The 22,333-nt window shown below is 36.7% G+C and overlaps 1 protein-coding gene across 1 annotated transcript in view; it reads left to right on the top strand.

Annotated features, from left to right (window-relative positions):
* IFT57 (intraflagellar transport 57) overlaps positions 1 to 20,399 on the top strand; it is a 54,182-nt gene extending 33,783 nt beyond the window's left edge. The window contains exons 7-11 of the mRNA XM_044251331.1: positions 14,402 to 14,473; positions 15,493 to 15,624; positions 16,967 to 17,029; positions 18,935 to 19,001; positions 20,003 to 20,399. Of these exons, the coding sequence (XP_044107266.1) occupies positions 14,402 to 14,473; positions 15,493 to 15,624; positions 16,967 to 17,029; positions 18,935 to 19,001; positions 20,003 to 20,181 (513 nt within the window). The 3' untranslated portion in view covers positions 20,182 to 20,399. The remainder of the gene's footprint in view (positions 1 to 14,401; positions 14,474 to 15,492; positions 15,625 to 16,966; positions 17,030 to 18,934; positions 19,002 to 20,002) is intronic.
* The last annotated feature ends 1,934 nt before the right edge of the window (positions 20,400 to 22,333 follow it).

Genomic DNA, 22,333 nt, shown 5'->3' with positions numbered 1-22,333 from the left:
TTTCACTCAGAGGTTATGGTTTGACTTCCTGGACTAGTTGCTGCAGATTGTCGGTCAGAATTCTTCTACTACTTCTTCTTCTTCTTTTTTTTTTTTTTTGAACACTTTATTTGTTTGTCAGAGAGAGGGAGAGAGAAAGTGCACAAGCAAGGGGACCAGCAGGCTGAGGGGGAGGCAGACTTCCTGTTGAGCAAGGAGCCTGATTTGGGGCAGTATCCCAGGACCCTAGGATCATGACCTGAGCCAAAGGGGGATGATTAATGGACTGAGCTACCCATGTGTCCCAGTAGATCAGAATTCTACTTTTGATTATGGCCTGGACATTGTTCTCCATTCGTATATTCAGTCAGATTAATCCATTGAACCGAGGGAAAATGGCTACTTAAAATGATCAGTCTTATCAGTCTTTATCAGGAGAATGACTTTTTTTTTTTCAAGTCAAGGGTTTTTACCATAATAGAAATCAAGTAAACATTAATAATATTTATTCCTGTTCTCCAGAAATAAGAAAGAGCAGAAAGTGTGAAATCAGTTTTCAGCTAAACCTTAGACCCTTTTCCTCAATTATACAGTATTTATCCCTAAACAATTGTATATTATAACGATTTAATATGGGGTATTTGATGCAATGAACAAATGTTCTATCATGCTTTAATGCCCTGTGGATATTGTAATTAAAATTTTGATTAATGACTTAAATTGATTTTTTTCCAAATTATAATTAAATGTTTCCTGCTTTGTTGTTTTAAAAGATAGTTGGCTAAGTACCCCCTTCATTTCTCCAAAATGTCTCCTACTCATTATGTAAATCTTCAGGTTCATTACAAGAATTTAGATAAAGAGATTATATATATTTTTTAAAGGCTTTGGAAGTACTACAGCATATGTTTCTAATTATTTCAAGCCTTTGATTCACTGAACTGCTTTTTTAGATCCTTACCTGTTTTTCAGTGTCTGACTTTCTCAGGGTGCAGTTGTAAAAAGAACCTTAAACTTTAAATTTCAACTCCAAACTACTGGATTTTGTTTTAACGTAAATAAACCATACAGGTGTTGCCTTGGGTAATTCACAGCAAGAAACCTTTCTGGAAGAGTCATTGTGCTAAGGATGGAATCATTGCAATAGTCTTGAGCCCTTGGGCTCTCTAGTCAGTATGAGAGCTAAAACCTAAGAGGGAGGAGAGAGGCCTTTATTAATCAGCAGGTGGAATTCCATTTAAATGAACCTGGAGGGACCACAGAATTACTATATTAGATTTAAGTCTCTTCAAATTGGAAGCCAGATCCTGCAGAAAATGTACAATAGTAGGCTTTCTCTTTTTAACATTATAGACAAATCTGTATCTGGAAGCAAGAGAAAGAGGATGTTTTTCTCATTCCAGAGCAGTGCAGAGAGTAACCTGCTTTGACCTTCTGCCATCACTATGTTTGGATGTAGTGTAAGAAGAATGTTAATAAAATTTAGCTTTCTAAATATTTCTGACCTGCAAGGATTTATGAATTGTTACAGTTTGGAAATAAAGAGCATTTCTTAAGACTTGTACTCTGGTTGTTGGATAGGCTACATTGATAGGATTCTTGCATCTATGAGCAAAAAGGTATAATATATTCTGTGGGCTAGGATACAAGAATATAGTTTATGTATGTATTAGCCATTAAAATGTGATTCTGCTAGTTCTTTGAGTAATGAAGAAACTACATTTATAATTTTTAAGGATTTTCTGGTAGAAAGACCTTTTGTTGAGAAATATTCACATAAATAAAAAAAAATAAGGCACCAAATTAAAAAAAAATCAGCTTTTACAATTACCAGTAACAAATGTAAATACAGGTGGCAATAAGTTGGTCTCCATGAGGCTCCATGCAGGAATAATAGCTCCAATTACTGTCACAAATGTTTGTAATTGTATCTATTGCTGCCAGACAATAAATGCTTTTTAATATAGTAAGGCCATAAATGTACATGCTGCTGTTGTTTAAACAAAATACAATTTCCAGCAAATTTATCCTTGAAACACCTGCTATAATCAAAAAGAGGTGAATGCTATCAAAATAAACTGCCTAAATTAACTAGACACATTTTTAGAGCAGCCTGCATGATTACTCAACTGCCACATTGTCTCAAAGAATGAGGGGAAATATTCGCTGATGGACATTTACAGGCGAGCTTTCTTTAAAGGAGACTATAAGAAACAGAGGATTGCTTTGGATTTTTGTGTTATTTTTAAAGCATGGTGTTATTTTGTAGATTTAGAGTTTTATTCACTGTTTCTTGTTTTTCTTAAGCTGGTCAACTGTCGTTTTTGTTGTTATTGTTTCTTGTTTTCTTTTTAGCTTATGGGTCATGGGCAGATATCAGGATTGTGGAAAAGAATACTGTGCTTAAAATTATATGTAAAACTACTGCAAAGGGGTGGAGAAAAACCCAGCTATCCTTAAGAAACTGAAAACAATTTTTAGCTGCTTCTGTCACAGTCTTGTTGAACATTCAGGATATTCTGTTTAAAGATAGTTGATGATGCCTTCCTTCCTATTTACCCTGAGTGTGATAAATGTTTCAACTGGATCGAGGAAAGGTTTCATTTATCACAAGTCGAAATAGGAGAACAAGTGTTTTTGCTTTAGAGAGTACCATCAGCTCTAACTTAAGAGCATCAACAGTGGTAGCAGATTTTAAGGAAATAACCAATAAAGACTGCATGTTATACGAACACTACAGAGGGAGGTTCGTTACTAATGCGTCACAGCAGATATACCTCAGATAGACATTTGTGATTGAGAGCAGTGAATTAATATATATTGATTATAATTAAAACTTCTAGACTGCCTAAATATTTCATTATTACAAAATATGATTTAATGTTTCCTTTAAATTATTTAATGTAAAAATATGAATTGAAACAGAAACCATTTGTCATATGGACCTCCCTATGAAATGTACTTTTTAATTCGTTTGCTTCATTTCTCCAATCAATGATATTAGAGTACTTCTCAGTATCACTGTGTTTCATTATTAAATTTCTTAATATGTGGACAAATTTTACTCCCATAGCCTTTATCCCATTACATTTGATTCTGTTTCCTTATGCCAAGGTAATGACTTAGATTTCTTGGTTCTTCGAATATGCAGATAGCTCTATTTATTTTTTCAGTTTTTTTGTTTTTTGAGTATTGTAGGAGATCAAGGTTTTGGTTAGTGGATTCTTGAAGTTGAGAGGGACTATCAAGGTTATCTTCTCCAGCTATGCCTCATGGTTACTCAACATCCTGTGAAATAGTTACATTCTCATTTGGCCTAAGAGTGCCCCTACATTCACAGAAGGGCCCCCACTCGCTCCCCATCGGCCTTGCCAGCTCTCTTCTCTGGGCTTGTAATTCCTTCTAAAGTCTAGAAACCCTCACTCAGGAGAATTTTGTGGCTATAAAAAAGGGGTGTGGATGGAGGAAGCATGAATAATAAGTCAGAGTCAATGTATGAAAACACTTTAGAACAGATGGTAGTCAGTAAAGATCATCTCTGAGCACACAATTAGAAATGAAATTATTGGGGGAGACAAACCATGAGAGACTGTGGACTCTGAGAAACAAACTGAGGGTTTTGGAGGGAAGGGAGGTGGGCGGTTGGGTGAGCCTGGTAGTGGGTATTAAGGAGGGCACATATTGCATGGAGCACTAGGTGTAGTGCATACTGGAAATAACTAAATTAAATTAAAAAAAAAAAGAAATGTAATTATTTAACTAACAAGGTTTAGAGATTATGGATCTCCAGTTTCAGTTCAACTACAGGCAGGTGTGAGAATATTTGTGATTGTTGTGATAGCCTTTGCTTACCCTCTGTGCACACTGTCTTACCCTTCTCTACAACAAGAGGAATATCTAGGAACCAGGAACTTTTCTAAGGAAACTCACATTTCCAGCTCTAGTGGATTTCCATACTCCCTGCAACAAATATACACATATAATATATATCACACATACAAACTCAACTCCTAAGTTGTATGTTTAGTTCTTTAAACACTTATAAAGAAAAATCATGTTTTCACACAAGTGTGTATCAGAGAAGACTTTAAGTTGCTGGCAATGAAAGAAAACTGTCACATTAAAAAATTCAGAAAGCCACGTTCTGTGATTACCTCACAACCTGATAGTCATTTTTCATTCAGAAAGTAATTCAGTCTCATGAAAAAAATATCTGATGGACACTTTCGCTCACTCCTCTTCTCTTTCTCTCACACACACATACACAAATAAGTGCACAAACGTGAGCCATGGTGAAGACGCAGATTAACGATTAGAACAAGAAGAGATTGCAAAACCACTTGTGCGAAGTGGCTAAAAAAGAATATAGATAACGTTCTATTATTAGGGAAGGTAGTATTATGGGTGGAGGAGGGAAATTTGCTGCTCTTTTCCTTGCACTGAAAGCATGATGAATTATCGACCTATCCCAGCAACATTTGCTACAGTGAACTTAGACATATGCAGCCACTTCTATCAAGCTGTCTTCTCTGCTTTTTTCACTTAACCTGATTCCCACCATCCGATTTCCAAAGAATTTCATCATTGACCATGAATGGGGTATTAAACATGTCAAAGGAACATCAGTATTCCACACTGAAATCTTGAGTCTGATCACTTTTGGACTGCCGCTCACACTTGGCCCTACCTCCCTACCACTGCAGATACAGTTATAATCTTAATAACTGCGTCTCTCTCCCTGTGACTGAAACGGAGATGAAATGTCCAGATCCCTTTATAAGCAAGGACTTGCTGCCCAGCCACAGAGTGTCGTTGACAGACCCCTAGCTGCCTGCGCCTTTGATGGCAGAAAGCTTCCTAGCCCAGGTCATGCCCTTCCAGAGGAGCCCACATCTGGGCTTATGTGAATTGTTTATAGTATTATAAATAATACTGCTTTGAAAATTCTTGTACATGTCTCTTGGTAAGCAGCTGCACACATTTCTACTGGAATTTCTACTAGGTATGGAATTGCTAAGTCCTGGGGTATGTACATGTTCAGTCTTAGCAGACCCTGCCAAATAGTGTCTGAAGGTGTTTATACAAATTTATATGCCTCCCAGCAGTATATGAAAGTTGCAGTTGCTCCGCATCTTTATCAACATTAAGTATTGAATCTTTTTCATTTTTGTCATCATAATAGCTATGCTATAGTCTCACTGACATTTTAATTTGCATTTCCCTAACAACTGCTGAAGTCGACCCCCTTTCCATATATTTGACATTTGGATATCCTCTTGGCTTTTGTTATTGGGTTATCTGCTTTTCCTTTGATTTATAGAAATTATTTTTATACTCTGGATATGAGTCTTTTGTCAGGTATATGTATTGCAAATATGTACTCTTTAGCTTTTCTTTTCACTCTTATTGGTATATTATGATAAACAGTGACCTAATGTTAATATACTCAAAATGACCTTTTTGGGGGGAGAAGGGAACATGGCTAATATTTGTTTTCTTTTTTTTTTTTTTTTTGACTAAGAAGGAAAAAAATGGAAGTTTATTATTATCTATTTTTTTTTCCAATTTATTTATTTTCAGAAAAACAGTATTCATTATTTTTTCACCACACCCAGTGCTCCATGCAAGCTGTGCCCTCTATAATACCCACCACCTGGTACCCCAACCTCCCACCCCCCCGCCACTTCAAACCCCTCAGATTGTTTTTCAGAGTCCATAGTCTCTCATGGTTCATCTCCCCTTCCAATTTACCCAAAAGCACATACCCTCCCCAATGTCCATAACCCTACTCCCCTTCTCCCAACCCCCCTCCCCCCAGCAACCCACAGTTTGTTTCGTGAGATTAAGAGTCACTTATGGTTTGTCTCCCTCCCTATCCCATCTTGTTTCATGGATTCTTCTCCTACCCACTTAAGCCCCCATGTTGCATCACCACTTCCTCATATCAGGGAGATCATATGATATTTGTCTTTCTCCGCTTGACTTATTTCGCTAAGCATGATACGCTCTAGTTCCATCCATGTTGTCGCAAATGGCAAGATTTCGTTTCTTTTGATGGCTGCATAGTATTCCATTGTGTATATATACCACATCTTCTTGATCCATTCATCTGTTGATGGACATCTAGGTTCTTTCCATAGTTTGGCTATTGTGGACATTGCTGCTATAAACATTCGGGTGCACGTGCCCCTTTGGATCACTACGTTTGTATCTTTCTCATAATATTTGTTTTCTTTAAGAATCTTTGCTTACCCCAATGCTATGAAGTTATTCTCCTATGTTTTCTTTTTGAAGCTTTATTGCTTTACTTTTGGCATCAAGTTCTGTGATTCATCTAGCGTTTTTTCTTATGGATGGTATAAGGTAGAACTCAAGACTTATTTGGGGGAGATATATAGATAGATAGATAGATAGACAGACAGATCTATGTATATATATACCCATTTTCATAAAAAGGTTATTTTTTCACCAGTGCACTGCTTTGTGATAAAAAGCCTTTATGTGGAGGGTCTGTATCTGGACACTGTTTTATTGCCCTAATCTATCTGTTGTTCTTTCATACTACTGAAATGGTATCTCTTTAGATTTTATTTTCTGTTTATTGCTGGTTTATAAAAATAATTATGGAGTCACCTGGGTGGCTCAGTCAGTTGAGCCTCTTGATTTCAGCTCAGGCCATGATCTCAAGGTCATAGGATCAAACCCTGCATTGGGTTCTATGCTCAGCATGGAGTCTGCTAGAGATTCTCTCTGTCTCTTGCTCCCCCTGCTCTCTCTCTCTCATAAATAAATAAATAAATAAAATTTTTAAAGATTTTTAAATTTTTAAATTTGCCTTATATAGTGGTTAAGAATTTTTGTCTATGTTGGATATAGTGGTATTAGGGAAGCTTTTAATATTTCAGTTTTACCAGTAAGTATGATGTTAACTTTATGACTTTATTTGCCTTTACTAGATTAAGGAGCTTTCCTTTTGTTTCTAGTTTGCTTAGAGTTATTATGAATGGATGTTACATTTTTTTCAAATGATTTTTTTCTTCATCTATTAAGAGGACCATGTGATTTATTTCCTCTTTTTTTTTCCCTCTCTTGCTATGGTGGATTATACTGATTGATTTTTGAGTATCAAACTAACCTTGCGTTTTAGAATAAATGTAACTTAATCATGATATATTATCCTTTTTATATGTTACTGGATTCTATTTGATGGTATTTTATTGAGAACTATTTTTTTTTAATTTTATTTATTTATGTGACAGAGAGAGAGACACAGCAAGACAGGGAACACAAGCATCAGGAGAGGGAGAGGGAGAAGCAGGCTTCCCGCTGAGCAGGGAGTCCGATGCGGGGCTTGATCCCAGGGCCCTAGGATCATGAGCCGAAGGCAGACGCTTAAGCCAGGCACCCTTTTTTGTTGAGAACTTTTATATCAATGTTTACAAAAAATACTGATTTGTAATTTTTCCTGTTTTTTAGGTGTCTTTGTCAGGTTTTAGTGTAATGCTATCTAGGCCTCATAAAAACCAGTTGGCAATTGCTCTCTTTTTTTTTTTTTTTTTTTTTGCTGTCTCTGATATTTGTGTAAAGTTGTCGTTATTCTTTAAATATTTGAAAAATTCACTGATGAAGCCATCTGGGCCTGGGTATTTCTTTGTGAGAATTTTTTTTTTTAAGAGTTTTATTTATTTATTTGACAGAGATCACAAGTAGGCAGAAAGGCAGGCAGAGAGAGAGAGGGAAGCAGGCTCCCTGCTGAGCAGAGAGCCTGATGCGGGGCTCGATCCCAGGACCCTGGGATCATATCCTGAGCTGAACGAAGATAGAGGCTTACTTAACCCACTGAGCCACCCAGGTGCCCCCTTTGTGAGAGAATTTTTAATTGCATCTGTTTATCCTAAAACTTTTAAATTCTTTTTTTATTATACAATTGATACATAAACACATTCTTGGTAATATTCAAATATTACAAATGAAACTAACATCTCTTTTAACAATTACCCCCTTAAAATTTTTAGTTATACTTCGCTACGTTTCATCAGGGAGATGATAAGTAATGATAGCATGGTCTCTGCAAATTTGCACTCTACTGCTCACTTGCCTATAAGATTGGGCAGTCTATTTTAAAGTAGCTAAATCTCAATTTCCTCATCTTATGAGAGTTTTTAAAAGAATTGAATGTGATGATGTATGGATAGTGCTTAACATAGTGCCTGACACATACTAGACATTCTTGAATGTTAACATTGAAGCTATCATTAGATGTAAAAGGATCTCGGAATGGATGTGACTATTGGAGAACTACTCTATACCAAGGAAGGAAAAAGAAATGGTTCCTAAGTAGCCAAAATAGAAATCACAAAAAACTATGTACTAAAGCTCATGCATTTTATTTATAGGGGAATCTGATAAATCCTTCTTTGGAACTTACATATAGTTGTTTCAGAGATTATTCTAACAAGGTTGGTTAAACAGACTGTTCATCCACAGCAGATTAGAAGCAGCAAACCTCCCATAGCATTTAAGCTTTAGCAAAACAACTGAGCTAAGAAACATTTATTTAATGTGCAAACTTGAATGGAAAGTTGTCAGTTTCTTGTGCTCCTTATTGAAATTGGGTGACAAAGCAAGGAAATGAAAGAAGCAGGTCAGTGTAATGGAAAATCTGTAAGGGAGAGAAAAGACATTTGGCTTCCTATTCATTTTGTAATTGGTATAGTAAAAATCATACCACCTCAATTTGTTACCCAATCAGTGAAATGGAGGTACAAGATTTCCTCACCAGAGTGATCTTGAAAATCCACAGAGAAAGTGAATTCAGGGGTAAAATAGAGGCCCAATGAGAAAAATGCAGTGAGGACCCTTAAATGCAGGGAGCCCATAAAAACCCTAGTACATATTGTCATGTTCACTAAAACACAACTGCAAAAACAGAACATTAAATTAAGATTTCATTAGTAATTATTCATAACACAGTTGGGGGAGAACCAGTAAGAATAGAGGGAAAAGGGAAAGTAGATGGCAGAAGTAGCATTTTTGTGATGGAAAGAAATTCAAAATACATCTGAGCCTTGGGGCCCTGCTCCCACCCTTGGGGGCTGAAGCAAAGGTGCCACTAGAGCCACAGACTACGAAACTCCGCTGCTCTGGCATGGACATTTCCTGAGCCCAGGAAAAAACATCCCAATATACACCAGAGTGCCTTCCTCAGCTTTGTTCTATCAGGACTCCATTGACTTTCCGCCTCTCTCTATTCAGAAGCTCAAACTTGGGGGGGAAACTGACAGTTTGACACTTTATGAGTTGTATAATTAGTGAAACGTATATACAGATAAAAGTTCCATTTACCACCTCTAGCTCATGTGTCGGTCTCTCCCTCCGCGGCAGTTTCAGAGAGGAGCTTGGAGCATTGAGTTGGGGATCCAGACAAAGAAACCAAGTGTCTGTGCATAATATGTAAAGTTAGTCATTCAGGGGTTGTGCTGTTGAAGTAAAACCCAGAGATCCTTGTAGTCTTGCTGGTCACCTTATTGGCTGCAACTGGATCCTCCTACATTTTGACTTTACGGTATGCTGTGACTCACCTGACAAGGCATCTCAGTTCTCCAGTTTTTGAAAAAGGGAGAGAATATGGGGCCCCTGGGTGGCTCAGTGGGTTAAAGCCTCTGCCTTCGGCTCGGGTCATGATCCCAGGGTCCTGGGATCGAGCCCCGCATCGGGCTCTCTGCTCAGCAGGGTGTCTGCTTCCTCCTCTCTCTCTGCCTGCCTCTCTGCCTACTTGTGATCTCTGCCTGTCAAATAAATAAATAAATAGAGAGATAGATAAATAAATAAATAAATAAGAAAAAGGGAGAGAATATAATTTGGCATTCAAGAATTTGGAGTGGAAAGGAGGTTATGGTTACAATAGTCACTTTGCTGTCTACCTCAGAGGTGACAGAATTATATAAGATTTTGTATGAAAGGATTTTTTAAAATAGCCTAAAGAAATGATATACTTCTTCATTATTAGTCTTCTCATTTCCTCGGAGAGAGGAAACATGCTGGATTAGTGAAAAACTCAACATCTACAGAGAGAAGTGGTCTCACTTGGTATATAACAAAAAAATTATTGGTTTACCTTAGATACTCTGTGGTAGTTCATTTTATCAGAAAGAAAAGCAGCTATGGTATGTGGAAAATGCACTGATCTGAGAGTGCTTTCCATTTTCCAGACATGAAACCTCAGAAAGTTCATTTAATTTGCCTGATTCTTGGTTTTCCTCCTATACAATACGTATATATAGTCAGTTTTTCTGTATCAAAAGCAAGCCCAAATCACAGTGGTTTATAATCATAATAACAACAAATATACTGTCACTCAAGATACATGTCTGCTGATGTGTGACTCAGCTGTGGCTCTAGCCCTACTGTGTTTCATATTTCTTATTCCCAGGCCCAAGCTGGAAGTATAACCCCTATGTGGGGCATGCCTATTGTAATGGCAGAAAGAAAGGGAAAGGGGGCTGATGGATGCCTCTTATACCATCTGCACAGTCCTGGCATAGGCCACACCCACCATTGTTCCACTGGCCAAAGAGAATCACATGGCCAAGGCCAGCATCAATGGACAGAGAAGTGTACTCCTCCCACAACTGGTCCACAAATCACATAACCCTCTCACAGGGAAGGGTAGAAGTGAAAAAGAAGGATGACAAATTGACATAGCACTCCAAACCTTTGTGAGTCTCAAATAAGGAAATGTATATAAAAGTGCATTATAACCTAATGGATTCTCTACCAATATAAGGATTGCTAGCATTTTGGGGATCAAGTCCTTCATCACTTCTTCATTCTTACCACAAACCTTTCTAAAGTTTTTAACCATCTCAATTGTAGTTTTTTAAAAGCTATGTGTTTTGCCTTTTTATATTCATGTTTTTAAAATGTTACAAATGTGATCACTTATACTTTCTGCTGTAACTGTATTAAACCCCTTTCAAGTACTACTTGGGCATCCAGACTTTTTCCCCCTGATGATTAAAGTGATGATTAAAAATTCTCTGGCAGGAAATTTGGAAAATTTTGGAAGGATAAAGAAGAAATTCTAAACATCGATATCCAAATTCCTGGCTTAATATATGCATGCACACACAAATATACACAAATATTAATTTTTACTAAATAGGACACCTAATAGGATATTCTTTGGGGAATGTGTTTCCACTTTACTTTATGTTGTTTGCCTGTATTTTTGCTGAATAAATTTCTATTGAAAACATGAATTTAACATTTTGATATGCAATACATATATATTTATGGAGCCCAGTAATATAAACAAACACTCATGAACCCACTACTGAACTTGAGAACTAGACCATTACATGCCCTTGAAATTACCTGGGTGCTCCTCTGCTGCTGCCCTTTGCCTCCCATGGGGAACCGCTGTCCTCAATTTGTGTATCATATATTGTCCTTAGCTGCTGCTTCTGCTTCCTCTTCCTCCTCCACTTCCTCCGCCTCCACTTCTTCCTCCTCCTCTTCCTCTTTTTTAGTATTTTAATGTATCATTGAGCTTTGCTTCATTTTGAGCTTTATAAAAATGGTATCATACTGCATTATTTTTAGTGGTGAAATGGATATCACAAAATTAGTTTAAACTGTCCTCTACTGTTAAACGTTTAGAGAGTTAACTATTTAGAGAGCTGTTTTACAAAGAACTGGTACATTCCTCTTTGTGTATATCCCCATATATTTCCTTGGGAATAATTTCTAGAGGTGAAATTGCTGGGTTAAGAGGTTAGAACATCTTTAAGGCTTTTTTCTTTTTTTAATAACTATACATCAGGAAATGTGTCCGTCTAGATTTTAATAAAACATTCAGATTTATGTGCCAGATAATTATAAATCATTATTAGCTTTTCACTTTAAAAGGCAGTAAGAATTCATAAATAAGTCCCAGTGGGTTATCATATTAAAAAGTCCCAAACCAAATCCTCAGTATTTCTGGGTCCCTGAAATCTATTCTTCTCACATAGTGATATTACTAATATCTTCGTCCCTAAGACTGGAAACGTTAAAGACACCTCTCTACCACCCCATCTCCACTTCAGCCACCCCACACTTGCCCTTAGTCCTCAAGTCCTGCTAGTTCTGTCCCTATGATGTCCCTTGAATCCATCTCTTCTCTTTCATTCTCACAAGCGCTGCTCTACTGCTAATGTTAACGTGGGCCATTACACAGCCTCTTAACTGGTTGCCTACCTGCCTTCAGTCTAATTGTCTTTCTAATTCTTCCTTGCCTTCTAGTCCTTCCCTCTGTTACTTTCTCAAAACACTAACTTGTTCTAAAACTGAAACCAAAAATCTTTAATAGCTCTCATTGTCCACATGATAAAATCCACAGTCCTCAGTTAAAGCCCTCCACCTAACTTAACCTACCTCTTTGGCTTTGCTTCTTCGTGACTCACCCTGTCCGCCCCACCCTGCCCCAAGAACTTTGTGTTTTATATTCTAGCGCCTGTTTTTTTTTTTTTTTTTTCTTGTTCTAGTTACTCCCTCAGCCTAAAATACCCTTCCTCTCCCACTCCTTTCCAGCCTGTTGAAATGCTACTAATGCTTCAAGCTTGCACTGAAATGCCAGCTCCTCCATGGAGTTTAACATCAATGTAAGTTATCATAGTTGTACATGAATGAGTCAGGCATGCTTAATTCTCTCGAAATACTTTATCAGAACATGAAAAAAATGTAATGGTAAAAGATAAGGCTGCGTAGGAAAAGCAGAACACAAACTATATTAAACACATCAATTACTATAAATAAAATAATAGATACAAAGTATACATATGTATATATGTATGTGTTTATACATGTATATATCTACAGACACGAGACTGTAGAAATACTTACACTTGGTGTTTTGTTAAGCTTATGAAGGTTTTTTTTTTTTTTTGGAATCAGTCCGGACGAGTACTGTTTTGGAAAAATTACTAATATAATGATACTTATTAGGTTCATTTTCTTTCATAAGGATGTTTGCTTGGGCTTAACCAGTCTTCCATTTTGAGGCTTAGTAACGTATTTGGTCCAGCTGCAGCAGGCCAGCCAGTAGCTTCTCCTCCCCATTCCAGTGTTGACTGGCTGTGTTGGAGAGGCCTGTTTCCTTGCCAGGTCTGTCTAGTCATAGTCACGGGTGATGAACAGTCCCCTCAACTGTAAAATGAAAATGTTTCACCAGGTGACTGTTAAATGGATGAGTAGATGATCTTTAAGGTCCTTTCCAGCTCTCATATTCTGAGATATTTTTTGCTCGTGAGACAGAAAAATGCTTATGGACAAAAGGAAGTGCTGATTTGTTCTCTGCTCTAGCACCTGCACCGGTATCAAGTAGCCAGTTGCTCCTTTTATTAACTCTGACCTGCCAAAATGTGGTCTGCGAGAATTAATACACTTGGCTTCTGAGCCAGGTGCACCACTACCCATGTGGGTTTGGGTGTGCCCCAGGGGGGCCACTTTCTTTCACGGGGCCTCTTGCTTATCTGTGAAATGATAAAGGTGAGCCTAGTTGCTCTTTGAGGTTCTTTAACATATTGTAATTTTATCATTGGTATGTGTGAAGTACCCCAGGCTTGCTTTTCACCCGGTAGTCACTAGCCCATGTTTCAAAGTTAAGGAATCGGTAGAAGAGGAAAATTCACAGTATATTTATGTCTCACAGAATAGTGTAGATAGCAAAGTGGAGCATCAGGCTATGCAAACAGATATGTATAATTGAGGAATATCCTGGTTCCATTGCTTCAACTTACCATATTTTTTCTCATCCTGGGTATTTCTCCAGTCTTAAAATCGTTACCTTCATTAATGTAAACCAAAAGATTTTGAAGATATCTTGTAAGAAACTAAAATGTTGGCATTGATTTTAAATATGCACACAGCCTAGTAGTAATGTGATATATCTCAAAATATATGAACTCTAATAATCAATATAGATTTCCTTTTTTCAGAAAGAGAAGTCTTCCTGAAGAAGAGGGCCCTATCTTAATTTTCAGGGGACAAACTAATACTTGATATATGATACTTGATTCGAGAGTTGCTTCTTGCAATTGTTACTATTTAAACAACTTTATTTTCTAGTAATTATATATTTTTTTCATTTTGATGGGTAGTCATAAATATTAACCACCAGCAGTGCAGGAATAATTTATATTCAAATTGTCAGACATCACTCTGTGAACACATAAAATAATTTACATTTATTTAGAACCTTTAATCCTAAAGTGCTCTACACGTATTTCTTTATAATCTGATTGCAAGCTATATATAGGACTTTCCTACCTGAAATAGGGCAGCAACCAAAGTAATTAAATGAAGAATACAACTTCAAAAACATAGACTAAAGAAGAAAATGTGTATTTTACTTGTTCCTGTTACGCTCTTATGCCTATAGGATTGGAGAATCCATGTTGACCAAATGCACCAACACAAAAGTGGAATAGAATCTGCTCTAAAGGAGACCAAGGTATGTGAATTATTTCAAGTGAATCAATGTACATCTACTCATCTGTTGAACACCCGTTAAAGGAAAACATGAAAATTTAAAAAAAAGTAAAAAAAGATGCAATCCTTGCCTTTGAGGAGTTTATAGATTGAATGTACCGTATTATATTTCAACAGCCCTAACGTACTGAAACTAAAGAAAAGTAACTTTATATCAAATCAGTATAATACATACCTAGTACAGAGAAAGATAAATATCTCTAATATGTATGTATACTATACAACTACACAATATATATGTAAATTGTGCAATATACAAATTGTATACATTATGTATATTGTATAATATATATAGTTGTGTATTATTATACAATTATACAATATATTCAGAAAGAAAAGAATGATGGAGTGTTTCTCTAATATATATTAGATTAGATCTAATGTATATTAGATTCTCTCTATATATCTATACATATTAGAGAAACATTTCATCATTTTTTCCCTTTCTGAATCCCATAGGGTAACAGAGCACCAGGCCAGCAATGCTTAGAAACTACAACTTCCCCAAGCTTGCTTCTCTGACAGAAATAAGGACTCTTTTGGAGGATGCCATAAGGAAGCAAAGTTGGAATGAGAAGTTACGGGTCCCAGGCTAGAACTATAAATTTCATGACTTACCTCCAAAGGGAACATTCTAGTCATCTTTGAACTGTGCTATAAGAAAGTCTTGTTATTCCATTACCTACTTTGATTACGAACTTTATATAAAGCAGATTCCACTCATGTACAATTTAGATATGCATAAGAGCTAATGAATTGACTAACACTACCAGGTGCTTTTTTATTTTAACATTCTGCCAAGTATGACTAAATTATTTCTCATTACAGAATTCTTTTGCTATTGAAAATCTCAAGCTAACTTCCTTTTCACCAGTTGAGAATTTGTGGGCTGAACTGAAGAAGATTTAGCCCGTTTTATACTATTCTTAAGAAATATATTTGTGAATTCTTTTATCTACTAAAATCCTATGGAATTTCTAGGGATTTTTGGATAAACTTCATAATGAAATTAGCAGGACTCTGGAAAAGATCGGCAGCCGAGAAAAGTACATCAACAATCAGCTTGAGCACTTGGTTCAAGAATATCGTGCGGCTCAAGCCCAGCTGAGTGAGGTAACTTAGGAATGATATCTGGGATTTAGTTCAGCTGATGACACTATTTCCCAGGTGTGACACAGCACTTTGCATTTGTGAATCATAAAATGCCTTTCACAAACAGCAACACATGGATTCTCTGCCCACTTTAGGAAGCCACGTGAGGCCGGAGCACTTGCCATCTCCGTGTTACGTGTAATAGAAATTATCTCCTGGAAGTCTTTAAATGCATTTCTTCTTTGGTTTAAATAAATGAAGGCATGTATTGTTGGGGAACATTGCTTAGAACAGGAACGGAGTATTAGGACACCTGGTTTTGTTTCTAAGTCTGCTGTTAATTTACCCTAGGAGTAGGAGGAAAAAGAATAGTATGCATTTACATGTGTCAGTAGGAAAAGAAATCATTGCCTTAATGACTTACAGCCACATAATAAAGAATATGAAAGCACGTCGCGTTCAAAGACAAGCAGTTTAATTAATTTAATGAGCAAATTTTTTAATCCTTTCAAGGTTTTAGAATTTCAACCAAAAAAATAAAACCTTCAGCCTTTGAAAGCAGCAGTTCTATGTACCCCAGTAGGAATCTAAAGGCTTTCCTTGGGAGTTATGCCCCCTCTTTTCTGATACTGAGGAAGACTAGTAAGAACACTTGCAAGTGTCAGTTAAGACTTTTTTTTTTCTTTTGGCAAACAAGGTTGGAAGAATGGGAAAAAAATGGAAATGAACTTGAGATACCTCTGCACTTTCAGAAGTTCTCAAAGACCAAACAAAATAATTTTCACTTTTTAATTATTTATTTAACAAAGTATTCCCTCACAGACACATCTACTCATGGATGTTTTACTTTCAAAATGCTGTAAAAGACTCTGATTGAAGCCACTGTGTATCTGTCAAACATTGATATTAAATAATTGTTAGATTAGTTCCCAAGAACATATTCTGTACTGTCATACCATTTGTTAATCCTTATTAATTGCTCATCCTGACACTCTATTATGATTGATTTTTTAGAACTCGTTTTCTCTGCATTGCATGCAAATTAGATCGACCAAGAGCTACTCTCCTAAACTGTGTAGGAATAGCTGAAGACAGTTTTTATTGTGAACCATGCCTGTGTGAGTTACACAGTCAGTATATGAAGGTTAAGGTAGTTTATCATTTTATAGTGCCTTGGTTTAAATACATGGTGTCTATTAGGGACATAAAACAGCTACAGTTAAATGTCACTTTCACAAATGTATTCACAAATTGAGGGGGTGTCATAAAATTATATGCAGAAATTACAGACACAAAGGGGTCACACTTAAGTAATCTGCTTCTGTTTTGAATTTGTCATTAAACAAAATGTTTTCTCCCTTAGGCGAGGGAGCGATACCAGCAGGGTAACGGTGGAGTAACGGAGAGGACCAGGCTCCTGTCTGAGGTACACACTGTGCTCTTGCCCTCTTCTCACCATCAGCTGAGCCCAGGCCGTGCGGGGCCCGGGCGGTTTAATACAGCAACAGCCGGGTGCTGTTTGTTTCAGTAACTGCTTCCCATGGCTTCAAGTCCTTTTCTTTAAGGAGAAGATCCCTAGTTTCCTTATCAGTGACTCAATTATGTATTTATATGCTGTTTGTTTCCATAAAATGCCTGAAGTTGTTTTATTAAATTAACACAGAACCTGCTGATAATATTAGCATGTTTATAACCTTCTTTAATCTTTTTAAAAACCTAATAATTGTGATTAATATATAGAAGAGTAGGTAAAGCACTGGCTTAAATGTCTTACACAGATTTTAATGTTAGTCTGTAAGATGTAAGATTTGTTTTTCCTGATTGCTGCCGATGTATGTGATCCTGAGTATTTCTTTCCACAAACTGAAAGTGGCTTGTAACCCTTTCCCTCTGAGAACTTATAAAATATTTGCATATATTGTTATACTGACTTTCAACATCATGTAAGAGAATAAGATCTAATATATATTCCAATTTTTTACTGAAGAGCTGAGAGGGAAAAAAAAATCTTACAACAAGGTCAATAGCCAATGAACAAGATTATCTTTGGTGAAAATCCAGTGTAATTGTCCCAGACTTTTTCTATATAATAGAATTAAGCTTCTTTTATAGAGATTATTTGAGGCATAAATAGTTATTTTAGAATACTAAAAATATAACTTTAGTAATATTTAGACTCTAATCCTGTGGTGCTTCTAGGCAAATAGAATGTTATGTGGAAAGAAGTAAAGTGCTCACTTACGTTAAGTAAATTAACACTTGAAGGGAGTCCAGGGACCCATTTAGTTCTTTTGGAGGAGGTAGTTATCCCCAGTTGTAACATTGCAGGTGCCTAAAAAAAATTAATTTGCTTTACTTGGATGAGCACTTTATTCCCAAGGAAGTTTTTATTCACCAGTATGATAAAAATAAAGCCTACTAAGTTACAATAATTATGGTTTAGTTCTAGGTCACATAAAAAATTTTTAACTTTTTTAAAGATAATATGCCAGTTTGGAATTTTGCTGATAGAGGCTATAGTAGTATAATTTTGAGTATGACGTAGAGTACAGATAGGAGCTGATATGACAGCACAATATGCCTCTTGGAGCTCATGGTTTGGAAAAAAGCAGTTGGAATATTTTTATATTACAGCCATATGGTATAAAAATTATTTTTAGCATCCTATAGAGGAAAAGATGGCATCTTCTCTTATAAAACTATAATATTAAGAAATATACCTAGTAAGCCTCAGAAATCCAAAATCTTCTCGGGATGTGTGTATGGTTTTAATTAATGACTCATTATTAATGACTGGCATAGTTGGGGTGCCCGGGTGGCTCAGTTGGTTGGGCATCCTACTCTTGATTTCTGCTCAGGTCATGATCTAGGATTGTGAGATGGAGCCCTGTGTCAGGCATGGAGTCTACTTAAGATTCTCTCCCTCTCCCTCTGTCCCTCCCTGCCCCCATCACCCCCACTCTCTCTCTCTCTCTCTCTCTCTCAAGAAAAAAAAAGAAAAAGACAGGACTAACACTGTAGATGCTAGGAGATAACTGCAAGGTTTGCATATCTGATGCCTAAAACGACAACTCAGATCATTTTTTTATGGTCATGTGACAACCTGAGAATGTCATTTGGTGAAGTTTAATGCTCGTAGCACTCTCTGAAGATGAGAAGCTTTGTGTGTCTGTCTATTATCTTATTATTCAGGTTATGTCCAGAAGACTCCTTATATTTTTATGTCCCTTTACAGATGTATTAGATCCAAATTTCCTTAACACATCATTCCATGATTTTGAAAGTTTATTAAAATCCAGAGCATGTAAAAACTTTTTTTTTCCAATTAAAGGTGACAGAAGAACTGGAAAAGGTAAAGCAAGAAATGGAAGAAAAAGGCAGCAGCATGACTGACGGTGGTGAGTACACACTCATCCTCAGGGGAAAATGAGCAAGAGGAGAGTATTTCTCAAGAAATCTATTTAACAAAATGCTATTCATAAATCAGGAGTCTGCTTTTTAAAATGAGTTTGAGGAGAGGTAGATATGTGGTACAAAAATGATGTCTGATAATCCATATACTATTTTCCTCATTAATCACCTCAGGAGAATCATATTTTTTTACCCTTATTTAGGATTTTTTGATTCTAACTGTGTTGATTTAGAGATAGAGTGGGAAATACTTAAATATACACTTTGTTATTCCTATTTTTAAAAAAAAACAATATTTGCTGTTTTCTCAAATGAGCTTCATTATTCCACTTTATGTGCAAAAGAGCACTAAGTGTGTGCCCAAATGGCATGAAGGCAGCAATGGGGTGACCTTTGTTTATCTTCCTCTCCCCCAGTGGACCCGACTGGCAGAGGGGTCAAATAGAGAAGAATTAATAATCCTCTAGTAATCATGCTCCATCATGATCTAGTCACTTTGACATGGCCTGGTTTATTGCCTAAGGCCCTTCTGTGTTCTAGAAAGATTTTCCAGAGTTCTGATATAAACTGAGTGATTATCCAAAAGGGGACATATAGAGATTTTGTACTATGTTTGAATGAACCCATCAACTCTATCTCTCAGGTAGTTCTTTCTTCCTTTTTTTTCTCCCGTTGTATCCCTTTTCCTTCAGACAAATATTCTAGCTCATAAAATTTATTAAAGACATCCTTAAATACCCTGTTAGCACCTCTTCCCCAAGAAAAGGAAGGAAATTTAACCTCGGCTCAAATGCTGCATCATTTCACATCCTAAAAATCTCAGGTATTTAAAATACCACAGCAAAACCATGTGAATGTCAGTATGTTGTAGGTTGTGTTTTTAACCCTGTTTTTGGCTTAAGACAAAGTGAGGAAAATGTCATGCAATTCTGTAATACACTGATACTCCAAATGAACATTTTTATTGCGTGTTATTTTCATTCTGCAGCTCCCTTGGTAAAGATTAAACAGAGCTTAACAAAGCTGAAGCAAGAAACGGTTCAGATGGACATCAGAATCGGCGTTGTGGAACACACGTTACTCCAATCAAAACTGAAGGAGAAGTCCAACATGACTCGGGACATGCATGCGACAATCATTCCAGAATCTGCAATAGGCTCTTATTAAAACACTGTTTTTCATGCTTCTGATTAGTTGTTTTTTATATCAAAGTGTATTTCATGTGACATAGATTTCCAAACACTATTTTACCTCTCAAAGCATGTTCAGTGGGTATATTTTTACATATATACACACACATATTGTATCATGGTATTTATGGATGACTAAAGCCTTTTAATTGAATATAATAATTAATAAAGTAATTAAAAATTCTCACTTTCAAAGAAGCTTTCAGTAATCATTACAGATGTTAAGACCCCCACCCGGTGGCATATTTTTCTCATTGTTCCTTGTGTAAGCCAGTGTGTATGACCCATGTTTTCTGCAGGGGCTCCAGCTGCTGTCACCACATGGACCTTTGACACAGCCTGGCATCTTTAGTTTGGTCTACCTCTGCAGTGATCATAAGTGCTTCTGTGCCCAGCAGCAGCTAATGAGGGCTGGGGATCCTTCTTAAGAACCCAAACTCCCTTGCCTCAGCTTTATGGTTACCTAAAATTACATTTCTCTTAAAAAGCATATGAAAAGACTTAAGTGCCATTATTAAGTATTGAGTATTTCATGACTAGAATGATTTTATATCTTCTCTGATTTAAGGCCATCTAATAAATAAACAAACAAACGAACATTTCAGTCATGTTTGACTCTGTAGTGACAGAAAGGGCATATACATATCTCAGTTCTACTTTTTTCTGCAGTACCAGCTGTACTAAAGAATAATTTTACAGCAGAACAGGAGACAGCAAGACATGTGAAGATCAGCCTCCTGGTGCTGGTGATCTTTGCTTGCACGTCGTACTGAGCAACTTTCTAGCCTGGGACTTCTAACTCAGTAAACTAAGCAATAGTTATGTGACCAGACTTAACAACTGGGGGAGACTGGCAAGGAGAGCACAAACTATAAGATAGCCCACATTTATATTTTAAAAAGAAGAAAAAGAAATCTAGAGGTAAATTTTGATAAGAATACTTATATATATATAAGTATATTATATATAATAAAGGAATTTTATTATTTAGAATTCCTTTCTCAATTTTTTATGTATATATGACAACAAAAATGATAAAATTCTTCTCAATTTTTATCCTAATATTTTCTTCCCTCAATTTTCTGCCTTAGTCTTTACTTTGCATATGACACATGCACACAAATCTTTTTCTCTCCTTCCTACTGTTCTTGAATTTAAGTTTAGATAAAAGAAAATCAGGGTGTGTAAACTATTCTGTGGCTCAAGAGGGTGACAATAAATCCAATGGCAAATAAGTCAGTCCATTTAGTTTGGGTTAATAGGCAGTTTGAAAAAATAAAAAATGTCCCTTCCCTTATTTTACGGCCATTGAGTGGGGCCTAGAAAAAAGAGGGAAACCCCAACTTGGATCCCCCAGGCAAACACTGATTCCCTTGGAACTGACGTGCATAAGTAAGTATGTCATGGCTGCAGCTTTTTGATGAATTCAATCAATGCAGAGACCCTTCTAGATAAAGCAGAGCTCTCTGTGAAGTGTACTTTTATTCAGAAGCAAAGTATACTCTTCATTTTGTGTAAACCTGCAATAATCTAAGAACTCTTGCAGCAAGTAGTGTGGGTGATCTATTTTTGTTTTCTTCCCCGGAGTAATCCAGTTTACTCAGTTTAACCTGGGCACCCCTCCTCTCTGATTCAATAGAACACTGAATATCTCTAATACAGAATTTATTGCACTGCATTGTCATTATCTATTTTCTTCTACCCTCCCTCATAGACTGAGCTGCTTGAGAAAAGGGATAAAGTCTTTTTCATTTCCATAGTTCTAGTGGCACCTGGGTGGCTCCGTGGGTTAAAGCCTCCTCCTTCTGCTCAGGGCATGATCCCAGGGTCCTGGGATCGAGCCCTGCATCAGGCTCTCTGCTTGGCAGGGAGCCTGCTTGCTTCCCCCTCTCTCTCTGCCTGCCTCTCTGCCTACTTGTGATCTGTCTGTCAAATAAATTTAAAAACAAAGAAAGATACATTTCCATATTTCTAGCCAACTACCTAGCACACAGAGCATGAGTTTCTAAGAGGATGGGTGGATGGCTGGCATTACCCAGTTCCAGAATGTCTCACAGTTTCTATTGTATTGCATGACAAATTTAATGACTTCAAGCCTATGAGTTTTGACGCAGTTTTGAGGTAATAAT

Source organism: Neovison vison, chromosome 6 (genome assembly GCF_020171115.1).
Source record: "Neovison vison isolate M4711 chromosome 6, ASM_NN_V1, whole genome shotgun sequence".
In the NCBI taxonomy this organism is placed as follows: domain Eukaryota; kingdom Metazoa; phylum Chordata; class Mammalia; order Carnivora; family Mustelidae; genus Neogale; species Neogale vison.
The sequence above is the reverse complement of the archived record's forward strand: the minus strand, read 5'-3'. Positions and strand labels throughout refer to the sequence as shown.